The following is a 23,332-nucleotide window of genomic DNA, read 5'->3' on the forward strand; positions in this document are numbered from 1 at the left end:
ACAATGAAAACTGGCTGCAAACTGTGCATGTCGTAGATCAGGGCTGAACCAAGACATTTTGCTGCCTGAGGCAAACTACAAGTCAGCATGGCATATATGCCCATTCCAGGTTGGCAGTTGAATCTTCCTTCAACTCCTTCCCTGCACCTGAAGACTCCAAATTAGCTTAGGGGATGCAGGCCAGGCCACATGGCACACACAGCTCTTTAATCACCTTGCCACTGCTCTAAGCCCTGAGGCAGTTTCCTTCCTCTGTCTAATGACAAGGCCAGCCTTGTATTCTATACTGTTCTGAAGATGTTCTGGTTAACATATGAGGCACGCTATGTACTTTCATTTCTGCATGTCAAACAGTTCCAGTTATTTGTTAATAATAGCATTTTTGTGCACGTGGAATCTGGACTCGCTTTAAAGCAAATTGATTTCTTATGTGTGATTGGAAGCTGAAATGGAAAATTATCACCGATTGGGAATCTGTATTTGTCGTGATAATGTCCGACATTCAGATTATCTGGTACATTCTTAAGAAGTAATTTACTAAATGAACGAATGTGTTTGTGCCCTACCTCTTAGGATACAGACCCGCACCAAGGAGATTGCAACACACACTCACACACAGCCAATCAATACAATATCTCATATAAACAATAAATTTCAAAATCACGGAACAGCCTGCAACCCCTCTCTTAATGAACCAAATGTGGCTGTTTCATTTGCTGTGGCTGAAGAACCCATTGTTGCCTAGCTGAAGGTTGGTGATCTGGTTCAGATCCTTCCCCCAGAGGATCTCAGTTGGAAAGATGAACTGTAGTCCTGGGTAGCTCAGTTGGTTAGAGCGTGGTGCTGATAATGCCAAGGTTGCAGGTTCGATCCCCATATGGGATAGCTGCATATTCCTGCATCGCAGGGGGTTGGACTAGATGATCCTCAGGGTCCCTTCCAACTCTACAATTCTATGATTCTTGGGCAAGGTGCTAGCTGTGTCTCCATTCCTGCATCCGTACAGTGAGGTTGAAGCTTGGGGCAGAAGTACCTCCTTTCACTTCCTGTGACACAGATACTTGGCTCCTCAGAAACCTGGTTTTCTCGCTTGGCCTGCACCCACACCATAACACTTCGTGAGGACAAATGAGAAAGTGTTGTGTGCATAAGAATTTCTGCATAATAATTACAGGGCACAACTTTCCAGCTGATAAAGCTTTGATGTTAGGCAGGGGAGGGGGGAGGAGTGAGAAACACACATCTTTCAGGGCAAATATTTCAATTGCTGCTTAGTTGAAAAGTCAACAGGAAGACTGAAGGCCTTGAAAGGTGAAAAGAACGAAAAGCTGACTTTGATGGGTTTTTGCTTTATTTCATATGTTAACAGAATTAGTCATCCCATAATTCCTCCATCAACCCATGGAGACCTGTGGAGAGACTCTTTAAGTTAATCTACAGGACTTTACAGTGAACACTATTGCAGCAGATATTCTGTGGTTCTGTTTGATGTTCGTTTTTGCTATTTGTATGTTCAGAAAACCACTCAATAGACATATTTACAAAGAAAAATCCCAAACAGCTCAAGGGACAGTTGGGGTTGGAAATACTTCAAATGTAGTGATTCAGAAGAAGGGGGAGGCAGTTGGATGTGTGATCATAAAGAAGGAATTGTCTTGAGGCTAAACAGGGCATGACATCGGGGGGGGGGGGGGTCACCAGCAAACCCCCACAACTGGGTGTGTGGTTCTTTAAAACATACCATAGAAGGGGGCTGAGCTTCTGCCTCCTTACTGCTTTTTTAAAAAGCCATTTCCCCCCCTCCCAGTGGTATTCTGTGTCCACATATAACCCACTCCACACACATAGGGAGAAAAGTGGCTGAAGGGGGGCTTTAGGAGAGGTTTGTAGTTGAGGGAAATGCTTCACTCTGACCACCAGCCCATGCTACCCTTTAAATCTGTATATTCACATTCTGTAAGGCTCTTGTATGACTCACTTTGAGTTATGCCATCATTGCTCCTACCTGTGTTCTGAGGAAACTCCAGACTCAGAACAAGGGCGTGTGCCCAGGGAAGCTTTCCTTGTGCCCGTTTCAGTGCTTTAGTGTGAAACCGGAAGTTCAGGAAGCGGTGTCGCCCCTGCCTCTCCAGCCCTCAAAAGTAGGTATCTCATTGCAGTGCCTTGGACTTGCATGCTGATTGATTTGTCATGTGGACTACCAGGAAACCTGCCATGGTTGTGTCCAGGTGCTGTGTCCTACACGCAGTGACAGTTTGCTCTCACTTGGCAGCGCAAGTCCTATGCACGTTTTACTCAGGAGTTAATTAACTTAATGCAGCTTGCTCCGCAATAGGTGGGTTTGGGGCTTCAGCCTCAGCATGTCAGAGCTCCAAAGGAAACCCCACGCAGATGCCTTCTGCCCAGTCAATATTCATCCATGCAGAGCTGTTTATACTTGGTCCCTCCACAGCTTAGGTTGTTTTCTATGGTGATAAAGAGCTTAACCATCTGTTCACCATCCGGTTTATTTGACATCTACTAAATTCTCATGTCTCAGGCTGTGGGTAAGGGGGGGAGGAAATCACTTGAGGCTCGTTTTGTGTCATGAGGATGCTTCATGGAAATGCGCACTGCAACTTAATCAGGACTCAGCTAAATTTAGAAATAAACTGTTTAGTTAGCTTATAAAAAAACCCAGGAGATTCTCCCCTCCCCCTCTGTTGGCATAGTGAAACTGCATTGCTTCCTGTTGCCAAACCCAATTTTCAAGTTCCGTGGGTGATTTTCACAAAACTGGGTCATCCAGAATTCACCTTTCTTCTGTGTTCAGTGAGTTAAGCTGATGTCTTGTTGATCTTGAGAGAGAGCAGGAGGGCGTTCAACCTGGTCTAGTGCTCGGGGCTTTCTTTCTGTCCTTATCATTCTAGAGGACAAAATGTGTTCCATCTGCTGCAGAAAAGAAGAAATACACCCCACCCCAAAGACGCTTGTTGCAAATAGCCCTGTATTTTTGCTTTCACCACTCCATAACCAACAATCCAGTTTAGGGGCCTTGAAAGTTGTGTTTAGTGACTTAAGCCACCTCTTCTTGTTGCTATAGGAATGTTTTTGTGTATTTGCATACTATAAACATGCAGTTTGAACATGACGTTTAGTGGTGGTTAACTTTTGTGCAAAATGATTTTTTCAGCCATCTGGACGAGGTGCACGTCTTCCAGAGGTTTACTGCATTGTAAGCTGCCTGGGTTGTTTTGGCCTGTTTTCAAAGGTAGGAGTTCTGGACTATCTCTCCCCGCACCCCAGTCATCCCTTTTACTCTTCAGCACATACAGAAAAATAGATTTGGCTCAGAATTGCTTGTGTTGTTATTCCATGTTTAAATCTACCAACTTCTGGTATTCCCCTTATGAGGAACCAGTACAAAGAAAGAGGCTCCATCTCACCTAAATGTCATGCCTTGTAATCCCAGGTGTCCTTACCTACTGATCAGTGGAAATGTGCTCTGCACATCATTATTAAAATTAAGAGCCAGTGTGGTACAGTAACCTAGTCATAGGAAGTGCTGCCACTCAAGCTTCCCAGTCCTGCAGAGTGGTTGGGAGGATGAGATGCCCTTAGAGGAAAGGCAGTTTACAAAAGGAGTTGACACCAAGATGTCGAAGATGAAAGAAGCAAAATTAAGTCTTGTGCATCATAATGTGGCTTCCTTGCTGAGAATTCTCTTTCTTTGGTAAGTCCCTGGAGAGGTGCAAGCAGATTCGGAGTGGCTGTCAAGCGACTGATACCCTTCTTTTTTCCCATTAGATTTTGGATGAGGTGGAGAAAAGGCGGCAGATCTCTACAGCTGTCATCTACCCCTTTATGCAGGGTCTCCGGGAATCCCCTTTTCCAGCACCAGGGAAAACGGTCACCATTAAAAGCTTCATCCCCGACTCAGGGACAGAGGTTTGTAGCTGCTGATAATAACCTCAGCTGGTTCTATCATGACTAATAAATACCGTATTTTTCGCCCATCCCATAAGGCGCACCTAGTTTTTTGGGGGGGAAATAAAGGGGAAATTTATTTTTCCCCCCCAGGTGTGGGGTTGGGGCGGGGGAAGCCCGAGCTTCCCCCACCCCAGCCCCCAGAACAGGCAGCTCTCTGCAGCCTTCGGCATGCAGGCACGGGCTCCCAAGGCTTACGGAGATCTGCACAAAGCCTGCATTCACCCCATAGGACGCACACACATTTCCCCTTCATTTTTGGAGGGGAAAAAGTGTGTCCTATGGGGCGAAAAATACAGTAAGTCAGTAATGGTGGTAGTTCAGCAGGGAGTGCAATAAGGCAGGAGCTGGTGATCACAAAACACTCTGTGGCTGGGTTCAGATGTTAACTTGAAACCATGGTCTGAATGTCATGGTTTCATGTTAACATCTGAACCCAAACTTGCCCTAAAAACGTAGTTCTTGGGGATAAACCAGGTGCTGAAGCCATGGTTTGAAGCTGGTCTGCAAGTTGCAGTTTGAGCTAACTATGGTTTCGCATTACATCCCAATTCACAGAGCATTGACAAACCACTCTAAGGGCCATGCTTCCTCCTACTACAGTGGAGATGGAAGGGACTGGTCAAGAAGCTCTAAACCATGGTTTGCCCGTTGTACTCCTGGAAACTAAAATGGTTTGCTCACTTAACTATGGTTATCATCACAAAACATACACCTGCACTACATTTGAAGTGAGCCTTTATGTGGCTAACTTTTGTTTATATGTGTCTGCCTGGATTTTATCATCTTGAAACCCATGGACCACATGGGTTGTTAGTCATGGACACAAACCACAATTTTTCACTTCAGAAAGTGGTATGACTAACAAAACTGATGACTTCTCCACTGCAAGCACACTGCAGTTGAGACAGGAGGCAGGGGAAGAAAACTCAATTGGCATGGGAAGATTAGACATATGAATTGTCCAGTGTATGCCTTGAGAGGCTTAAGTGCCCACAGTCAGGAACTTTGGAAAGTACCCTATACCAGGTCAGGCTTTTTGTCTGTTGTTTGTTTTGACGGAAAGTGGTTCTCTGGGACTGGGGTGGGGAACTTGTGCTCCTCCTGGTGTTGTTGGGCTCCAACTCCCATCAGCTGCCTCCATTATGGGCAATAATTTTGGGATGATTGGAAGGGCCACAGGTTTCCCACTGCTGCTCTAGGATCTCAGAAATAGGCCTTTCATGTCACATACTACCTGACCTTCATTCCACCAGGTGATGGATTGAATCTGTATGCAAAGAGTGTGCTCCACTACTGTCATTCAGGAGGACAAGAAAAGACTCCTAGGCTATTAACAGTTGCATAGGAGAGGGAATTTATGTAGGTGTAGTTTTTATTACAGTCGTACCTGCCAAAAACACCCTGTCCTTTATAACTACAGTGGTACCTCAGGTTACATACGCCTCAGGTTACATACGCTTCAGGTTACAGACTCCACTAACCCAGAAATAGTGCTTCAGGTTAAGAACTTTGCTTCAGGATGAGAACAGAAATTGTGCTCCGGCGGCGCGGCGGCAGCAAGAGGCCCCTTTAGCTAAAGTGGTGCTTCAGGTTAAGAACAGTTTCAGGTTAAGTATGGACCTTCAGAACGAATTAAGTACTTAACCTGAGGTACCACTGTATTAGAAATCCAAAATCTGTGACTGCTTCTGCATCTACCTGCCTCATTAGTATTGCTTGTCTGATCATAACAGCATGAGTGGTTTGGATCGATATTGGCATGCTGAATCATAGTGCAAGAAATTCCCTACAATGGGATGGGAATGTGGTTTTCTACTTTGTAAAAAGTTGCCAGATACAGTGGAGGACAGGACTTGTGTACATTTTAATATTTGCACAGATTTGGGCAGATGTAGATTCCCTCCTGCCGTACTAGGACATGACAACAGCACCTACCCAAATTTCCTCTTTGATGCAACCATGAAAGGTGTAAGAGACCTGTCCTCTAATTTATCTGGCATCTCTTCTAGCCCATAGCAAGTTTCCTCCCTAGGGAGAGGTCCTCTTACTTAGAAATATTAGTTAGGTCCTCGGCCACAAAGCGTGACTTGCCTTTCTGTGCTCTGTGCTAGTGAGTTTTGACTTCCTGTTATGATGTCAAAAGTTTGTTTCTTTCAGCTGCCAGAAAATGAAATTCTGGTATGATTTCCTGGCTTGCTCAATGTTTAAGGCAGCTGGAAGAGTTAGATAGTGAGTGCAGCCTGCATTTTCCTCAAAAGCACCAGCGTCTGTTCATTATCCTTAAATGGGCATAGCAGTATGTTTCCACCAGACACTTTTTGACTTGACTTTTATAGAGAAGGAGAAACTGCGCACAGAAAACAGATTATTTCAGCAGTCACACCCTTGTGGAAGTGCCCTTGCTGGCTTTTGTGCACATGTATAAACCTCCTCTGCAGGATTTTGCTCAGGAAACCAGTTCCTTTTGTTTGCATTGCAGACTTTGCTCAGGGAAGAGCCAGTTTCTCATCTTTGTATTGGAAGCTGACCCTAGGGCAAGACAAGAGTGGCTGGAATTACCTTATTGTCACTAAACTACATTTTCTCACCCCATTACGGGAATAGTTGTGAAATGCTTTAAAGAATGATTCTGCTTTTTAAAAACGAGAAGGGGGAACAAATGGAATAAACGTCATTGTGCTTTGAAAATAAATTTTAAAACCAGATAATTTAAAGCATGAGAAGTGGGAAAAGGCCCACCTACTCCAGCCTCCTGGTCTCATAATGCCTAAACAGACCCCTGTGGAAAAGCAGGGGCTGAGCACAGCAACACTCTCCATACCTGGAGCTCCTAGCAACTGGTATTCAGAGGTCTACTGATTCTGACAGGACAGGCAGAGCATCTGCCTGCTGCACACTGCAATGTCAGGAGGAAACAGAATGGCGATGGAAGGGCAGGCAAGTCCTGTATAGTGTATATAGTATGTACTTTTGGACCTAACACACAGATTGGTCTTCTCTGTGCAAATTGTCAAAAAGCTTTTTCTGAGTCTATGTGGCTTTTTTCTGGCCACTTTGGCTGGGATTACTATGGTCTATTTTGTATTTTATTTTAACAAAATAATCATTTATTTGTTAGCCCAAAAAAGGAGCAAAAGAAATAAAAAGAATATAACATTATAACCCATAAAGCATCACAGCCTGAAACGACAAAAGTACAAAGATACAGCACGGCCTTAGAGTGGTAATAAAGTATTAACTCCTGCAAAACTACCCTTTGCCCATAATAAAGATATGGAAAAATAAAGTATTCTCCACCTGTGAATTCTATCATTATTGAGAATAAAGCTTCTATAACATCTTAGATGCGCCATATGTTTGCCCATGCTGATGGCAGCGAGTGACCAATCATTTAAGAAATAAAACCATGCCATGTAACAAAAAATAGCTCATTCCAGCTCTGCCCTTTAGATGCTTGTAGTTTATGATATATCTTTTCAAGGAGGGCAATTTGCCAAACCTTAAAGTACCAGCAATCCAAATTATTAAGACTGAAGGACTTCCAGGATTTAGTAATAGAGCCCCGGGCTGCTATTAAGAGATGAGAAATAAATTATTTGCTTTTCAGACTCGGTTCTGTTTCCATATACAGGTTCAAAAGTGTCAGGTGGAATGATGGCTTAATAGTTTAGTTATCAAAGAGAGAGAACACCCCATTCCACATTTCTGCCACTTTTGAGCAGCCATAGTCTCTCTTTTGGTGGGCAGCTGAAATTAAGATCTGGGTTTTAACTACCCAGTCCTGCTAGCAGAAGCCAGCACAAGGACTGTCAGTATCACGGCAGAATTTCGCCCTTGCCTCCCTTTGCACTCCCACCCTCCCATCTCCCCTAGGTCTGCTCTGGAGGGACAGGGGAACCCCCAGAACAGTGCAGGAGAGGAGAGAGGGGAACGTTGCAGGAATGCCTGCGCCCATGAAATGATCTTGTTAGGACTACACTGCATTCCACCCTAAGCTTGCAAAATAAACAAGAATAGTTAGTTCTGCCTGGAATCAAGCATTTGCTTCTCTGCCTTGGCTGTAGTGAGTCACTTGCAGTATGGAAAGTCCAAAGGTTACCGAAGCTGTTGCACCACTGTTTCCTTTTGAAATAAAGGATTATGGGCAAATGACAGGCTTAAGAGAAGGAAATAGATGTGCATTCCACTGGTTTTAATGGGACATACTCAAAAGTAAGTGTGTGCATGTGATTGCAGCCAAAGTTGGCACAGTCCTCCTTGCTTCCTGGCTGTCTCTCTGCTCTCCAGTCACTGATAATGGCAGATGGGCTGCCTCTAGACTGATGTTGCTGAATGGCAAGTAGCCTGTGGAAGGATGTGTCAGTTTGGGTTCTCAGGTTCTCCTTTTTCCGATCTGAAATTCAGTTCTCCACATTTCTGCAGCAAATTGTAATTATTATTTAAATACTTGTGAAAATTAGTCAGCATTTTTTGTTTAATTTCTCCCAGTAAACACACACACACACACACACACACACACACACGGTTTTGAATAATGTGCACATGGTTGCAAGCAATATCCCCAAATATAATGGACTATTGTATGGTATTTTCACAAAGATGTTCATTTTTATGCACATTTCCCCAACAATATGTGCATTCTTGGGATCACTGCACTCCAAATTCAGGCAAGTTCAAATTTTGAATGACAGCTGTGCTTCTGTTCGCATTTTGCTTCAGAAAGCGCAAATTTGGCAAATTCAGTTTGAAATGCAAATTGGATCAAATTTCTCCACCATCCCTCATGGCAAGCAAAGGGAGTGGAAGAGGTGTTAGCCCAGACTACCCCATTCATTCCAGTTCTATTCCACTCGGGAGATGCTCTTTTAAGCCTGTGCTCTGCCTCAGGAATCTTCAAGTGGTTGAGGCCCCCCTTTGTGCACAGCTTGCTCTTGTTTAACCTATTAAATGTATCCTGTCAGGTGTGTGCATATGGCTTGGCTTGTGGATTTTCAGACACTTGAGTCTTGTGGTGCCACTGGTATAGCAGTAATGTTTGCACACTGCCCTCTGCAGGCGAAAATTAGCATTATAGTATGGAAGTAAATAAAATATATGAAACTGTTGTCTAAAACAGGAGGCTACAAGCAGCAGCAAGCCTGGAGCTCAAGTGCCGTTCCTTCTCTCTCTTCCCTGGTGTAGCTACAATGAGATAAGAAACATTTAAGCTAATTGGATTCTCTCACTGTGTCCAAACTCATGGGGACTCTGGTTTGTTTAAACTAACTGAGAACGAATCTGGATAATAATTCACTGTTTGATGATCTTTGTCTATTTGAACAAGCCTTAGTTCTCCCGAGTTCATATGTAACGTGGAACTCAAGCCCAAGACTTGCTGCTCCTTGTGCACATAATGTAAAATCATAGTTTAGTGTTACATTCAAAAAGGGCATTTAGGTTGAATTCTAGGGCAGTAATTTTAGTTGCTCATAATGATTCCTCTTCATTGAGTAGCTGGAGATAGTGTGCGGGGAAACTTGGGAGTGTTTTTTGCTAAGCCTATGATACAAAATGCAGCCACTCCTGTCTCCATAGATGAACATAGTCATCCTGCCATGTCTTGCTTTCTTCCTCACAGCATATTGAGCTAACACGGCCTCTGGACTCTCACTTGGAACACGTGGAATTTCAGGCCCTCTTTCAGTGCCTCAGTCCCGAGAAGATCCTCCAGATATTTGCCTCTGCAGTGTTGGAACGGCGGATAGTATTCCTGGCTGAGGAACTCAGGTGAATTTCTTGGCTTCACTCTAGGCCGAAAACTAATTGCGCTTCAGCCCCACTGAAATCAGTGGGATGACTTTGTTGCTTGTACTGTCAGGAAGTGTAGTGATTATTCAGAATTTATTTCCCTGTTGGCGTAGATTGGAGTGGAGGATGACTGAATGTGGCCCATCAAGCCACTTTGCTTGGCGCTCTCTACTGGTGTGAAATGAAAGTAATGAAATAAGGGTATTTGTGCGCCATGTTCAATAGATTCCTGCCTGGTGCGCACCTAACCTTTCTGAGTGTTTCTCAGTACAATGGTACCTCGGGTTACACACGCTTCAGGTTACAGACGCTTCAGGTTACGGACTCCGCTAACCCAGAAATAGTACCTCAGGTTAAGAACTTTGCTTCAGGATGAGAACAGAAATCACACAGCGGCGCAACAGCAGGAGGCCCCATTAGCTAAAGTGGTGCTTCAGGTTAAGAACGGACCTCCAGAACGAATTAAGTACGTAACCAGAGGTACCACTGTAATAATCTCATCAGCATTATGACTCCCTTTTCAGCTCCCTTTCCAAGTGCATCCATGCAGCTGCAGCTCTTCTTTACCCCTTCACCTGGGCCCATACATACATCCCGGTGGTTCCAGAGCAGCTTCTCAGCACCGTCTGCTGCCCCACCCCCTTCATGGTTGGGATCCAGAAGCGCTACCTAGATGAGGTTCAGGAGCAACCCATGGAAGAGGTACTGTCCTTCATGTCTCTGAGTAAGGGGAAAGTGGCACTGAATGGCAGGAGAGCCAAACCTGACTCTGTATTTGGGGCTATCACAGCACCCAAGATGGGCATTCGTGGTGTCCACCTATGTCCTCCTGCTGGGAAGGCAGCTATTCTTCATCACTTTCACCTTCATATCCAGTTCCATGTCATCTTAAAGGCTTGGCATGGTCATTTGGCTCTCATAAAATCAATGTTGGTTGTTCCATCCAACTACAATATGCCTAGATTTTTTCCCCCGTGCAAATATTTCACTTTGGCTCCTGGTTTAATTTAATGATGGTGTTAGTTTACACCTTTTGGCCTGACTCAAACCCCTCAAAGGAACTTTCATCAAAACCTTGAAATAAACCAAAGAAACCCAAAACAACAAAATCCTCAAGGACTCCTCTCCAAATGAACTAGTCCATATCCTCTGGTCTTCATCAGATGCCTTTCCCCATGTGCCTTGCCAGTAGTAGGTACAGTGTGGCCACAGAAGAATGGCCTTTTCAGTGGTGCCCCCTAGTGCAGTCTGTAGGATACTCTACTTGGGGAGATGTGCCTGACACCGTCTTCATCAGTCTTTAGGTGCCAGGCTGAGACTTTTTTGTGTGCTCAAGCTTTTGATAATTAATTTGCCTTTTACAGTGCTGTTCATATTTTAGCGGGTTGGGTAGGACTTATAATATTCTACTGAATGTCTGTTTCATATATTTTCTATTGTTCATTGTTCCACACTTTTCTGGTTTTGAACTGCTTTGATTTCTTGTATTTATATCTTGTCAAGTTGCTTTGGGACTTTTTATTTTGTGTAAGTGACTAATCAATGCAGATAATAAAAATTAAAACTCCCATGATTACTGGGCATCAGAACCCACAATGTCAGTGAGTGTTTTGGCACAACTTGGTTGAAGCCACTGCCTTCTGAATCCCCTGCATTCTTCCAACCCTCCAATTTTGAACATTTTCTGGATAGTTTGCTCATTCTTAAAGTAGTTCTGGATAAATAAAGCTGGATCTTATTTTATTTTTACCTTTTTAGGTGCTCCTTGTTGATCTGTGCAAAGGAAATTTCTTAAAATTGGTAAGTTCAATCCAAATCCAACATTATCCTTGGGTCTCCTCTGTCTTTTATGTCAATAAGAGTTTTATGTTTTACCCATGGTTTCTTCTCCCTCCAAATAAACTTAGACAGATCTTTTTGCCAATCTTTCAGACTTCGTGTATCCTTAAGTATTGGAATTGTTTGGAATAGAAAAAGCATTTTAACCGAACTCAGACCTGCCTAGCCTCCAAAACATTACTAGACCATGCGCTTTCAGACAATACCCTGGCATCATTTAGACAGTCTTCACTCTGCCAGGCTAGGCCAGTATAATTTGATGGCAAATCAGCTCTCAGGTTGTCATGCTACCTGTTTCTTGGTTTCTTCGTGAGATAATCTTTCTGTTCTCCTCTCTGATACCATGGGATGGCTCCTGTTGATAGCTAATGAGAGACTGCATATCCATGCTGTCAGATGCTGTTGCAGTTGCTCGAGAGTAACCAGGCAGGACTCCGAACTGTCTTTTACAGGCTTTATTTCCTCCTCGCCAGAAGAGGAACTGCTTCACAAGATTTTCGGAGGCTTTCTGTAACACAATTCCCCTCTATCTCTCACCTCTGTGCCGATGGCAGTTCCCTGACACATATAAATTACATCTGTCTGTACGTTGTGCAGAATGTGTCTTGGAGGAGCTAGTGGCAAGACGTGTTTATAGCCCTGCAGACCTGAAAGTGCCATCAGAAAGGGGTTATTTTTGAGTGGCAGCCCCTTGTCCTCACATCTGCTGCTTTTCAGTGGCCGGCTGTTGTCTAAACCTCCCTGTTAATAATTCTGCAGGTTGGTGACGAAGAAGAGATTTTACCTGCCAAGCTACAAAGCGAGATGCTGTCTTCTCTGCCCACGATGAACAACAACGTACAAAGTAAGCCTGCTTGTCTCCGTCTCCCTTTATATACATAAAACAGAGCTATTTGAGAAATGTTATGAGGGAAGGGCTCCAAAATGGCTGTCCTTGGGCAGATGAGCTCAGATAGGAGATCCTTCTTTCCAAAGATGGAGGAGACAATTTTGCATCTCTAGCTCTTTCTGCCATTACAGATTATATGCAAGCTAGTGATGCAGGTAGATCTTCCCTTTGGAGCCCTATGTTTCCATGACAACAGCTCCTTAGCAGTTTAATGCTAGAGGATTGGCTTTTATGACTTAAGGACGCCACAGTTAATTGATGAGTTAATACGCCATTACTGCCTCCACTGTGTGTAAGTGGTAGACATTTCCTCATTAAGAAAATGAGTATGCAGAGCTTTAAAGCTCTTTGATTAAAGGGGCTGTGAGAGTGAAGAGTACCTATGTTCACATGAATTCTCCATAATCCCTATTAGAGATTAATGTCTGAGAACTCTGAAGAACTCAGCAAGGATGAGTAATGTCTGTTCCCTGGGGTCTGTGTATTTGTATATGTCACCAAGCTTCTTCTATTAATCTGCAAGGCCCTTAACAGCTTGAGTCCAGGATATCTTAAGGACCGCCTGATCCCTTATATCCCTGCCCGATCGCTGAGATCTTCGGGGAGTATGTGTTGTTTGTTCCCCATGGCTCAGATATATAGCTTGTAACCACCAGAAATGGGGCACTCTGTGTTGTGGGTCCAAACCTGTGGAACTCCCACCTAGCTGAGATTAGGCAGGTGCCATTCATGCTGATCTTCAGGTACACAACAAAGACTTCCTTATTCTAGCAGGCATTTTAAGGCGGCCTTCAGCTTTATGGTGTCTCTTTACTGTTTTATTCTCTGCATGGTTTATTTTTATGTACACCTCTTAGAAATGCTAAGGATTAAGGGGGTATATAAACACAATCAATAATAAATGGGCACATATTGAACCATTTGTGTGCATCCATGTTAAGTATTGGCTGACTCTCTCCATGCAAGAAAACACACAAGAGAGACAGAGAGGCAGGCGGACAAAAAGGCCGTCTGGTCCTGTATCCTGAGGCTTGGGAAAGGAGCAACATTTGTTCTAGACCTGAACTGTACATTATCTCATTTTCTCTCCCTGCTCCCAAGCATCTGAGGAACTCAACACGCGTGTTTCAGACGCCTTTGTGCAGTTTTTCGTCAAAACAATTGGCCACTATCCGGCACACATCAAATGGGGCAAGAATGGCCAGGGCAGCTTCCAGGAGAGGTCGTTCTGCAAGGCCCTCACCTCCAAGACCAGTCGCAAGTTTCTGAAAAAGTTTGTGAAGACGCAGATGTTCTCCTTATTTATTCAAGAAGCAGAAAGGAACAAGAAGAGTGTTGAAGGTAAAACTGGCATAAGTGAAACCATTCTTCCTTTAAACAGTTCTTATAAATATAGTTTGCATCTGAGGACTTGCATTTCAGGCTGAATAAATTGGGAGTTTCTTTCTCACAACCACAATCCATGCATAATTACTTATCGCAGTTGAGAGCTAGGTGCAGCGGGTGTGTGTGTGTGTGTGAATTTCCCCCTGAGAAATCATCAAAGTTTGAATGCGGCAAAAATGAATATTATGCCCGACAGTGTTCTTCTGACAGCTGGATCCCCTGCAACAACAAAAAATTGATGCACACCTGTTGTGGAACTCATCTACCCAGATTTCACTGAACATTTAGGTTTCTGGGTCCTAGTACCCCAACCACCTTGTTCTTGAGGTTTACTGCCCCACTGATTCACTGCTCCTCACCCCCATTTTACTGCAATGTGGAAGCGGATGACAAGATCCTTTAGGTGGGGAAATCCATATGTACTGATTGGTGCATTTTGTTTCTTATTCACAGGATATTTTCAGAAGAGATTAAATGAATATGAAGAACAAAAGAAGCAAAGGAGACTCTCCTGAATTTGGGCTCTCAGGATTGCTCACCAGCAGATGGACAGGCCTGTGCCTAAAGTAACTGCCTGTTTGGACCAAGATAACTTCCTAGGAGGAAGAACATCATTGGATATGCTGGTTCTCATGAGAGGCCAGCTTGGCTTCAAGCTCTACTTTTTAATTTTCCCTTCCTTTTCAAGACTGGCACTACAGAGCTTTTCTATTATATAGTTGAAATTTGGCTGCATTTAACAGCCCAGCTTGGAAGTAGGACTGAAGTTCTTTAAGAAAACGGCAGCATAAAACTGAAATGAACCAAGTGATCATCTTGGTCAAAACAGGACTCTAGAAATTCAGTCAAATGAAGGAGATGTAGGATGTTTAATAATGACAAAGATTGTATAGCAAGTGATGAGAAAAATTATATTAATTGGAAACGTTTCTGTTCTCATTAAATGGTTTCCAAATCAATGGTTTCATGCAGTGTTTGCTTCTAATGGCATCCTTTTGTTGGAATCAAATTTCTGTTTTTCATTGCTCTTATATCCATTTTTGTAAAGTTGTGTTTCTGCACTCAGTCAGGTAGTAATGGCTTTACTTGTTCCATATATTTTTTTCTTAAGGGGAAAAAAGTATTGAATTTTTCCTTCTTACCTAGGGCTTTTGGCCCTTAGTTTAAAGGATTTCTTAAGTATTTGGTGGGGCAGGATCTGCAGGACTTGTCTTTTATTTGTATAGATGGATTTGTTTTGTTTAGACTTTCATGACTGTGTTAATTGTCATTGGTTTTAGTGTTTGCATTTGTTTGTAAATTGCTTTGTCATTTTTATGAGTAAAGCACCTAAATAATAATAATACTCAAGGGGTGTGGTGGCAAGTAGTAGCATGCAAAGGAATGAAAGGAAGGTTCTCAAACTGATTTGAAAGGAATTAAAAAATAGAAAATGTGGAAGTGAGACAGTGATTTAAAAAGCAACCTTCATGCTATCTCATATTGACACCATGAAGGGGAATAAGCAGCCTAATCCTGTTGAACCACACAATAGAGAGGTGCCAGTTCAAAGCATCCTTTTCTTTTTTAAAGGGACCCTTTCACCTGGCACATAAAATATGAATTATAAATTGGGGTTGGCATGTGATTTAGCTGGAGATTGTTCCAGTGGGAACAATAAAGCCGCTGAATGCTATTTGAAGGACTTTTAGTTGAATGCTATTTGAAGGGCTATGGCAGCTTAACCATACAATGAGGTCAACGGATAGCAAAGGCTGCTGTGATGTGACACCATAAGTGAACGAATACTGAAACGTTTTAAATCAAAAAAGTTACATTTTCCCAGCTGGCCTGGTATTTTAAGGTTTCAATGAATTCCAGTTAACTCTTGTTTTAGACCATCTGCAGATTCCTACACTGTTTATTCTAAGACTTACCTTTGTATTTTAAATATCTGTTTTATTTTTAGAGACAAATATATTGAGAATCCACTTCTAAAACTTCAGTCCTTAATCACTAACTTGTAGAGCCTGAGTATAACAGTTAAATCTTCTTTGAGGAAGTGCTACTCATGTACAAAGGTAAGGATTAAACCACTTTGAAAGGCAGCATACCAACCTATTTAACTACAGGTGGAACAACTGGAAGTTCTATTGCAGTTTGTCTTACCTGCTATGGACTCAATTGTTGCTGTGAAATGCAATGCACTATATTCACAATGCCATTGGGAACCTACATAATCTCAGCTGTGAAGTGTGTGCCTCACTCTTAAGGTTCCACAAAGCCCTTCATCTAAATTCTTGTTCATATAGGAGAAAAGAAGGGCAATGGGGAAAGGGTGGCAATCTGCCACATGTACCAAAGGGAAAGGCTGCTGGTGCCTGCTTCATTTGAACTCGGGGACTGGTCAACTAGCAGATGCACCCTTAGAAGCATTGGTGACAACAGCTGACAGCTCTGCCAAAAGCCCTCTTTGTTCCTACTTGAGCTATATATTCAGTCCAGCATTCACCTTCTAGTACTGATGCTCAGTCACAAGAATATATTCTTTTGAACTATCTACTTACTTCAGAGGATATCTCTTCCTGAAGTTTCCCTCATAGTCTGCTTCATTAGTTCCCCCCTGGTTAAACCAGCAAGTGCCTTTGCTGCTACCAATGGAGTGGGAATCAGAATTGCTGAGATTTACCTGTATTTATATGACTAAAGAGTAAATACTACCTGTATTTACCAGTGTGCTGGGAGGAGCTGCCAGCCCCTAAATCCTTTGCCCTATCAGTTCACTGGGACTTAGGATATGGTATCCCTGTGCCCTTCATCCCTGATATGTGCTGTGCACATCCTCTTGCACCTATTCTGTCTGCGGAACCTCAACCTGATGGAGCTTTCCACAGGCAGGCCAGAGGACTTCCAGCAATATTGCCCCACTGGCATTACCTCCATTTTTGCCCTTGGAGCCACCATTCCTTGTTCCTGATGCCCCTCAGCCGCCTTCAGCCTTCAGAATGGTCAGTGCCCTTCCTTGTGCCGACCACACAAGGCTTGTCCCAGTTGCTTCGCAAGAAGCCTTTGCTAGGAGAAACTAAATATTTATGTGCAAAACATGGAGTCGCTTTGACAGCAGGCATGCACTTTTATCAGTTCAAATAAATATTCCGCAGAATGGCTCAAAATAAACACAAGGATGGTCACAGTTATGAGAATTTTCTTATTTATTAAAGAGCAGAAATAATTTTTTGCATAAATTTTATACAAAAAAAGTAACTGTAAATTTTGTATAGACTTTCCACTGAAGAAAACAGAAATAGATTCTTTAAATGTTTATTTTTTAAAAAATAAAATAAACTGAGATAACCACACTACCGCATGCGGACGCTCACCCCCACATCACAGGGTACCGGGGGTAGAATTTTAAAGATAAAAGGTGCAGTTCAACAAGCACAGCAGCTGAGCAACTTGAATTCAGCAGACACACATCACCCAACTGAAATGAACAGAGACTGCCCAGCAACAGTGGATTGCTTGCAAAGATGGCACTTTAGATGCCTGGTTTCCAGTGACAGTGCTGTGCCTAAGTGTCGTTTTGGATTCTTAAAAATCTACCTCTGGTATCAGTAACAGGTGAATAATGAGATCACAGTCCAGACTCAAAAGTCAAAGACATTCCAGCCACAAAAGCTAGTGGGGGATCTGTGTTTCACAAACTCAACTCTTATTTTTTGAGTGGGTACTAAGTGAGGTTTTTTTTTACTAATAGATGATTTCTTAAAATTAGAAAGCAAATTGTCTTACAGCTTGTAATCACACTGTATTAGAGTACTCTGTTATTGGGAATCCATTTCCCCAAGAGTTTATGCCGTGTAGTCAAGGTAATTACAAAGACAAAGCTTTACTCTCTGCATGCTTTCCTGGGCACACAACCAGCAGAGCAGGCAATATGCATGTTTGACTGGAGAGTGCTTGGGATTCCCCTTTTGTTGGAGGAGGCTAGCTAAGGAGTAACAAAGAGTAGAAGTTATACAACATTATTATAAATTAGATTTGTTCCTATCTGCTCCAGTTCTCATAGTCTCCTCAGTATGTTTGTAACCTCTCCTGTAGAAAACAGTTGTGAGTTATTTCTTATTGTGTCAGTGACCAAGTTAACTAATGATGATTAGAATATGTGGAGGAGGTCTTGATCCTGAAGACATGGATGTGAAGGTGGGAAGCGATCTGATTGCAAACACTGACACAGTATCGGAGCAAATCAAAAAGGGAAAAGATCTGGAAGAAGAACATAAGTTACATGTGACATCCAAACATAAAGGCTCAGAAATAATTTGTTCTGCAAATTTTGTATCAATTCTCTATGCAATGGGTTCCTCTCTTCAGTTAAGTGTAGAATTATCCTTGTCTTTCTGAAACAAAAGGCTTTTTCTAAACTCTAAATCAGCCTTCCCCAACCTCCAGCTGCAGGTATATATTCCCTATTCATTGATATTCGACTCCTCATAATGAATTCTCTAGGTTATGTACAATAAACTAAATATAAAAGAAGATTAAAAATCAAATCCAAAACAAAAACCCCAAATGTACGCTGCAAGAATAAAACTGCTTGGAAACTTATCTATGCTGCCCAGATTTTTTCTGTACCATTCCCTCTTTTTCATTAGACTGCTGCAAAACTAAAGTTGCTTACATTAACGTGAAAGAACACACAAGGATATTTTTCATGCCCAGAAAAATAAGGAAATACTTACCAGGGCAATCCAAAGTACAATATACTCATCAATAAAGCTATTAAAATATTGGTCCAGGAACAAGAGTGCTGGGCCTATGAATGCTGTGTCATGCAGATGCATCTCACTCTTGGTCATATGTGCAACCTGTTGGGAAAAATTAAAACTCATAAATATTCTATTTCAGCATCTATACTGAATAATTTAATATTGGAGAGGAGGGGTAAACAACTGAATTCTGATTTCTCTTTATAGCTTGGGCTATCACCAATTTCCCAGGGCATACTCTGTCGGAAGCAAATGAGGCGTATCATTACATATACCACTATACAGCTTTCATAAATGCAGTATTTGAAAGAAGTTTGGAAAATCATTGTTTGCAGCTGGAGAAAGAAAGTAAAACTTTCACAACAAAGTATACCATATGAGACCAGCAAATAATAAGAGTTAAGTACTTTCTTTGTATTTATGGGACACCTCATAAAATAAATTCTCTAACTTACCACCAGTTTGTTAGTTATTTTAGCAGAAACAAAACCAAAAGTCAGTATGTAGAGGCAAGGATGCTTTTCAAAGAGTTGCACAGCAGATTTCTTGTAGATCATAGCGGCTAATGCAATGACGGATCCAATGTGAAGAAAGGGTGAAAGGACACTTGTTCCCTACACAGAGAAAGAGCTTTGTATTTATCAAGGGCATATTACAGAAACAAATATCTCAACATGCTATCTCCAGAACAACTGGAGCCTGGCTGACTGTCCTTTTGTAACATTCTAACGCTACCTTCTTTAATCCACTCAGCTGGCAGTAAGGAAGTGCAGAGAAGGATGTCACCTGGCTGTGTGGTTGGAGTCTCTAACAGAAAAGCAGGCACAGTGAACTTTGTGCTGCATGCCCGGCCTAGGTGCAATTTCAGTCACAAAACAGCTTGATGAAATGCAATTCTTACCCAGTTCTAGCCTAACAGATGTGGACAGATGAATTTTTAAAGCACAAGTGGCCCAGATATTTTCATCTGGATGACAAAACAAAAACAATGTCTATCACTACATACTAAAAAGTCAACCATCTTAGTTTAAAATGCAAAATCCACAAACACATGTATTGAAGATCAACATTTGTACTAAAATCTGAAAATAAGTGTGGTAGATCAGAGACATGGTTATTTCATCGTCAGTGAAAAATGGAGAACCATTTACCATGTGAAATCTATGAATCTGCCCTAAAACAACCAGCAGGCAAACAAAAATAAAAATGATTTCAGAAAACCATAGGCCTTCTGGGTCAGATTTTTTTTTTTAAAAAAAATTCCTCATTTCCAAAGCCCCTGAAGCATTTGTTTGTTTCATTTAGATTGGGATAGGGAATATTTTTTAACTTCTCTCAAGGGTAACTTGGGGTCTGCATGTCAGTGGTCAGCAGGGCTGATGCCACAAACATCCTGCCCACACTCCATACACGCACACTTCTCAATTTTCACACATTCATACATGATGATCTTTGCCAGCCACTGAGAAAGGGGGCTCCCTTTCTCAGCAAGTTGCCAATGGGAAAAGTTGCCAATATATTCCATCAGCAGCTTGCTTGGCTTCTGTACTGAGCACAGAGAAAGAGGTTTTGATAGGCAACAGGACTATACAGCCAAAGTCCTTCCCAACTATGTTCCTTATGCCAGTATGCAAAGTAGAAGACCGTACCAATAAAACGAGTCCACTCAAAGACATAGAGAATTCTAAAGACTGGCAGGAGAAAAGGGAGACTGAACTGAGTTACCCAAAAGGTAGAGAAAAACTCACTGCTATAGTTGATCCATTTTTGCCAACACCACCTGTGAAGATCACACCAAAGTAGTTTGTACAGGAGAATATGGTTCCTGCTACAGTACAAAGAGCTGGAAGTATTTTCACTGGGATGTTTAGCACTGGAATCTTAACAGGAGAGGAAGAAAAATATGGACACAGTTTAAAGAATTCTAGATTTCAAGTAAACTCAAACATTCCACTTTTCCAAATCTAGTATGTGGGAACTACCTAGAAACAGCAGGGGGTACAATATTCTTTCACACATTACCTTTCAGAAAGCTGAAGACCTGTATCCATGATGACACACAGGAGAAATATCAGTATTTGAGAACCTATTCCTGGGGAGAGCAGACAGTACTGAATGGAGTCAGTATTTAGGTTTCCATTCTGAGGTGGTCAGAAACCAGGATCCATGAAGTATGGTATGGTAGTTAATGTTGACCTGCCACTGGCAGGAGCAGGGTTCAAATCCCCACTCTACTCTCACCCTACTCTACCTTACAAAGTTGTTCTGAAGGGGAAAAAAGGGGACGAACCTGCACATCCCCTTGAGTTCCTATAGGGGAGGTGAGATATACATTAAATAATATGAATAAAGAAATTGGAAGTCACATAGAAGCCAGACTAGATAGGATATGTCTAAAGAATTAGGAAAGGACATTTCAATATATTTCAAATTTTCATGTTAAGAGCTTAGAAATGAAGAAAAGCAAATAGAAAAATAAGTACACGGGGCTGCAGTGCTGGGTGAAAACATGGTCAATTTCTGTACCCTGGACAGTGGCCAGAGAGATGTTCTTGGGATGTTCGTAAAGCTAAACAATAGGGTGACGACATTCCTTGTTGTTTGTCTCCGGCATCTGACAAAGGTATACTGTCCCTGAAAAATGATGGTTCCATTATCATGCATAATAGTCATTGTTGATCAACCCTCGATGAATTTATCAAATTCTGTTTTTAAGCCGCTTATGCCTGTGGTCATCACTGGATCTTGTGGCATTTAATTCCCTAGGCAAAATAGCATTATGTGGAAAAAGAACTTCCTTTTATCAATTCTGAACAGCCACCGTCAATGTGTTTTATATAATTAATTTGCAAAATCCTGACCACCACCAAACTACAGCTGGTAGGGATGTTGCACTTACTCTACGGTATTATTCTGAAACTCTTCCCCTAAAATTTGAACTAAGAACAGTATTCAAAAAACAGTGATATGAACTTAACAAAACCAAGAGAACTGTAAAGAAACAAAAGGGGCTTGTTATTTAATTTGAAGATTATACCTCACCTTTCAATCAAATGATTCTCAAGACAGTTTACAAGTAAGGGCTAAAAAAGCAAATTCACCCAAGCTCACACATACACAGCCTAGTAAGCTGATGGATGCTCTCGCAAGTCCCAGGGCAACTGACAGTTGTAGCAGTGTTCTCTTTAAGCGTAAGGTGGGGAACAAATTTCCTGGAACAGCTGTTTCCTTGGCTAATGGATGGAACCAGGCTGATCTTTCCCTTGCCATGTCTTCTTCCTGGCAGGCAGGGGGTGCAACATCCCAATGGCCATTACTTCCATGTCAGTGGCAGACACTAGAGGGTGGTCTTGGCACACTCGCACACACAGATGCAAAAGCCATTTGACAAATCAGTGGTGAGCAGGACATCCCCCGCCCTTTGGCATTAAATCAAAGTCCTGCAGTTTGAGTGTAACAGCATCTTCACACCAGTGCTGGCACACAACGAAATTAGGGGAAGGAGTGGGACACTCAACCCTAATACAGACTTTTGGCTAATGAAACCATCTATGGCCTTTTAAAATGTGGTGCGGGGGATTATTGTTGGTTGTTTGTTTGGTATGTATTTTTGTGTTTTGATATTGTCAGCTGCCCTGTGATCTTTGGGTGAAGTGTAGTATAGAAATTTTAACAATAAATTAAGTAAATACTGCTTCACAGCTTCATAAACCATGTTTTATGATGACTTGAACAATCATCCAAACTAAGCCAAGACTTGGGATAGCGCAGTTGGTACAGCATGAAACTCTTAATCTCAGGGCCATGGGTTCAAGCCACACAGATTCCTGCATTGCAGGGGGCTAGACTAGATGATCCTCGTGGTCCCTTCAACCTCTACAATTCTATGAGTCAATTAATGACAATCAACCAAATTTTACTATTATCAAACAACTTTGTAAACAAACCATTTTTTAATTCTATAATGGCTGCACACACCACCACTGCAGCTTTAAAAAGTGCTTTTAAATTTCTTTTTAAAAGAGTGGTGAGGAACAGCATACTATCTCTCTCCCAGCATGTCGTAAACATTTATGCAGGCATTAATTTACTCTTTGGGAGGCTGTGCACTTTCCATCTCCCTTGCTGAGCTGCATACCTAGTAGCAAGGTTAACAAAAGGCATAGAAGGTAACAGCAGTATAGTACCAGCTCTCCCCCACCCAGGCCTTCTGCCTCTCTTCCATCAGCTGTGAACAGAATATTGCTCTATTGTCTTGTGAAACTATTGGGCAAATGCTGAAGTGCCACAGAAAGGCCCTAGAGAGAAAAGTGGAATGATTGAGTACATGTGCAATTGAAATAATAAGCAAACATTTTAATGATACATTTTCCTCTATACAAGTGGAGTTGTGTTTTTCCCCCCCAGTATAAGCAAAATAAGCAGCAGTTGTCAAGAAAATCTAAAAAAACCCACTGTATATATAAATAGCACATATTAAATTTTCAGAGCAGACTTCAAAATACTTTTATGTGTTTTATACTTCAAAGAAAGCTAGGCTTACTTTTAACCAGCCTTTTCTTGACACACCACTTCCTTTTGAGTGTAACTCACATTAACATTAACTCACATTTTGCAAGTTCCACATTATTTATTTATTTATTGTATAATTAAATTGTAGCAGAAATTTGATTTGCAGCAAATTAGCTTTTGATTTTAAGATAGCTTACAAAAC

General features: G+C 42.0%; 2 protein-coding genes across 18 annotated transcripts in view; one reads left to right on the forward strand and one right to left on the reverse strand.

The window, feature by feature from the left end:
• The window catches only part of DENND2D (DENN domain containing 2D), a 44,038-nt gene extending 29,209 nt beyond the window's left edge, over nt 1-14,829 (forward strand). For 3 of the 4 annotated variants that reach the window (XM_083746601.1, XM_083746602.1, XM_083746599.1), the window contains 8 exons: nt 3,173-3,250; nt 3,787-3,927; nt 9,587-9,735; nt 10,281-10,458; nt 11,515-11,556; nt 12,355-12,439; nt 13,586-13,825; nt 14,324-14,829. In XM_083746601.1, coding sequence (XP_083602727.1) covers nt 3,173-3,250; nt 3,787-3,927; nt 9,587-9,735; nt 10,281-10,458; nt 11,515-11,556; nt 12,355-12,439; nt 13,586-13,825; nt 14,324-14,385 — 975 coding nt within the window. In that variant the 3' untranslated portion in view covers nt 14,386-14,829. The remainder of the gene's footprint in view (nt 1-3,172; nt 3,251-3,786; nt 3,928-9,586; nt 9,736-10,280; nt 10,459-11,514; nt 11,557-12,354; nt 12,440-13,585; nt 13,826-14,323) is intronic. The other variant, XM_083746600.1, reaches the window with a different exon arrangement.
• A 2,214-nt stretch (nt 14,830-17,043) lies between these two features.
• CEPT1 (choline/ethanolamine phosphotransferase 1) overlaps nt 17,044-23,332 on the reverse strand; it is a 28,936-nt gene continuing 22,647 nt past the window's right edge. For all 14 annotated transcript variants that reach the window (XM_083746617.1, XM_083746612.1, XM_083746618.1 and 11 more), the window contains exons 6-9: nt 20,367-20,498; nt 19,074-19,232; nt 18,592-18,717; nt 17,044-18,115 (exon numbers count right to left, since the gene is read on the reverse strand). In XM_083746617.1, coding sequence (XP_083602743.1) covers nt 17,996-18,115; nt 18,592-18,717; nt 19,074-19,232; nt 20,367-20,498 — 537 coding nt within the window. In that variant the 3' untranslated portion in view covers nt 17,044-17,995. The remainder of the gene's footprint in view (nt 18,116-18,591; nt 18,718-19,073; nt 19,233-20,366; nt 20,499-23,332) is intronic.

This window comes from Podarcis gaigeae (genome assembly GCF_964106915.1).
Source record: "Podarcis gaigeae genome assembly, chromosome: 6".
In the NCBI taxonomy this organism is placed as follows: Eukaryota; Metazoa; Chordata; class Lepidosauria; order Squamata; family Lacertidae; genus Podarcis; species Podarcis gaigeae.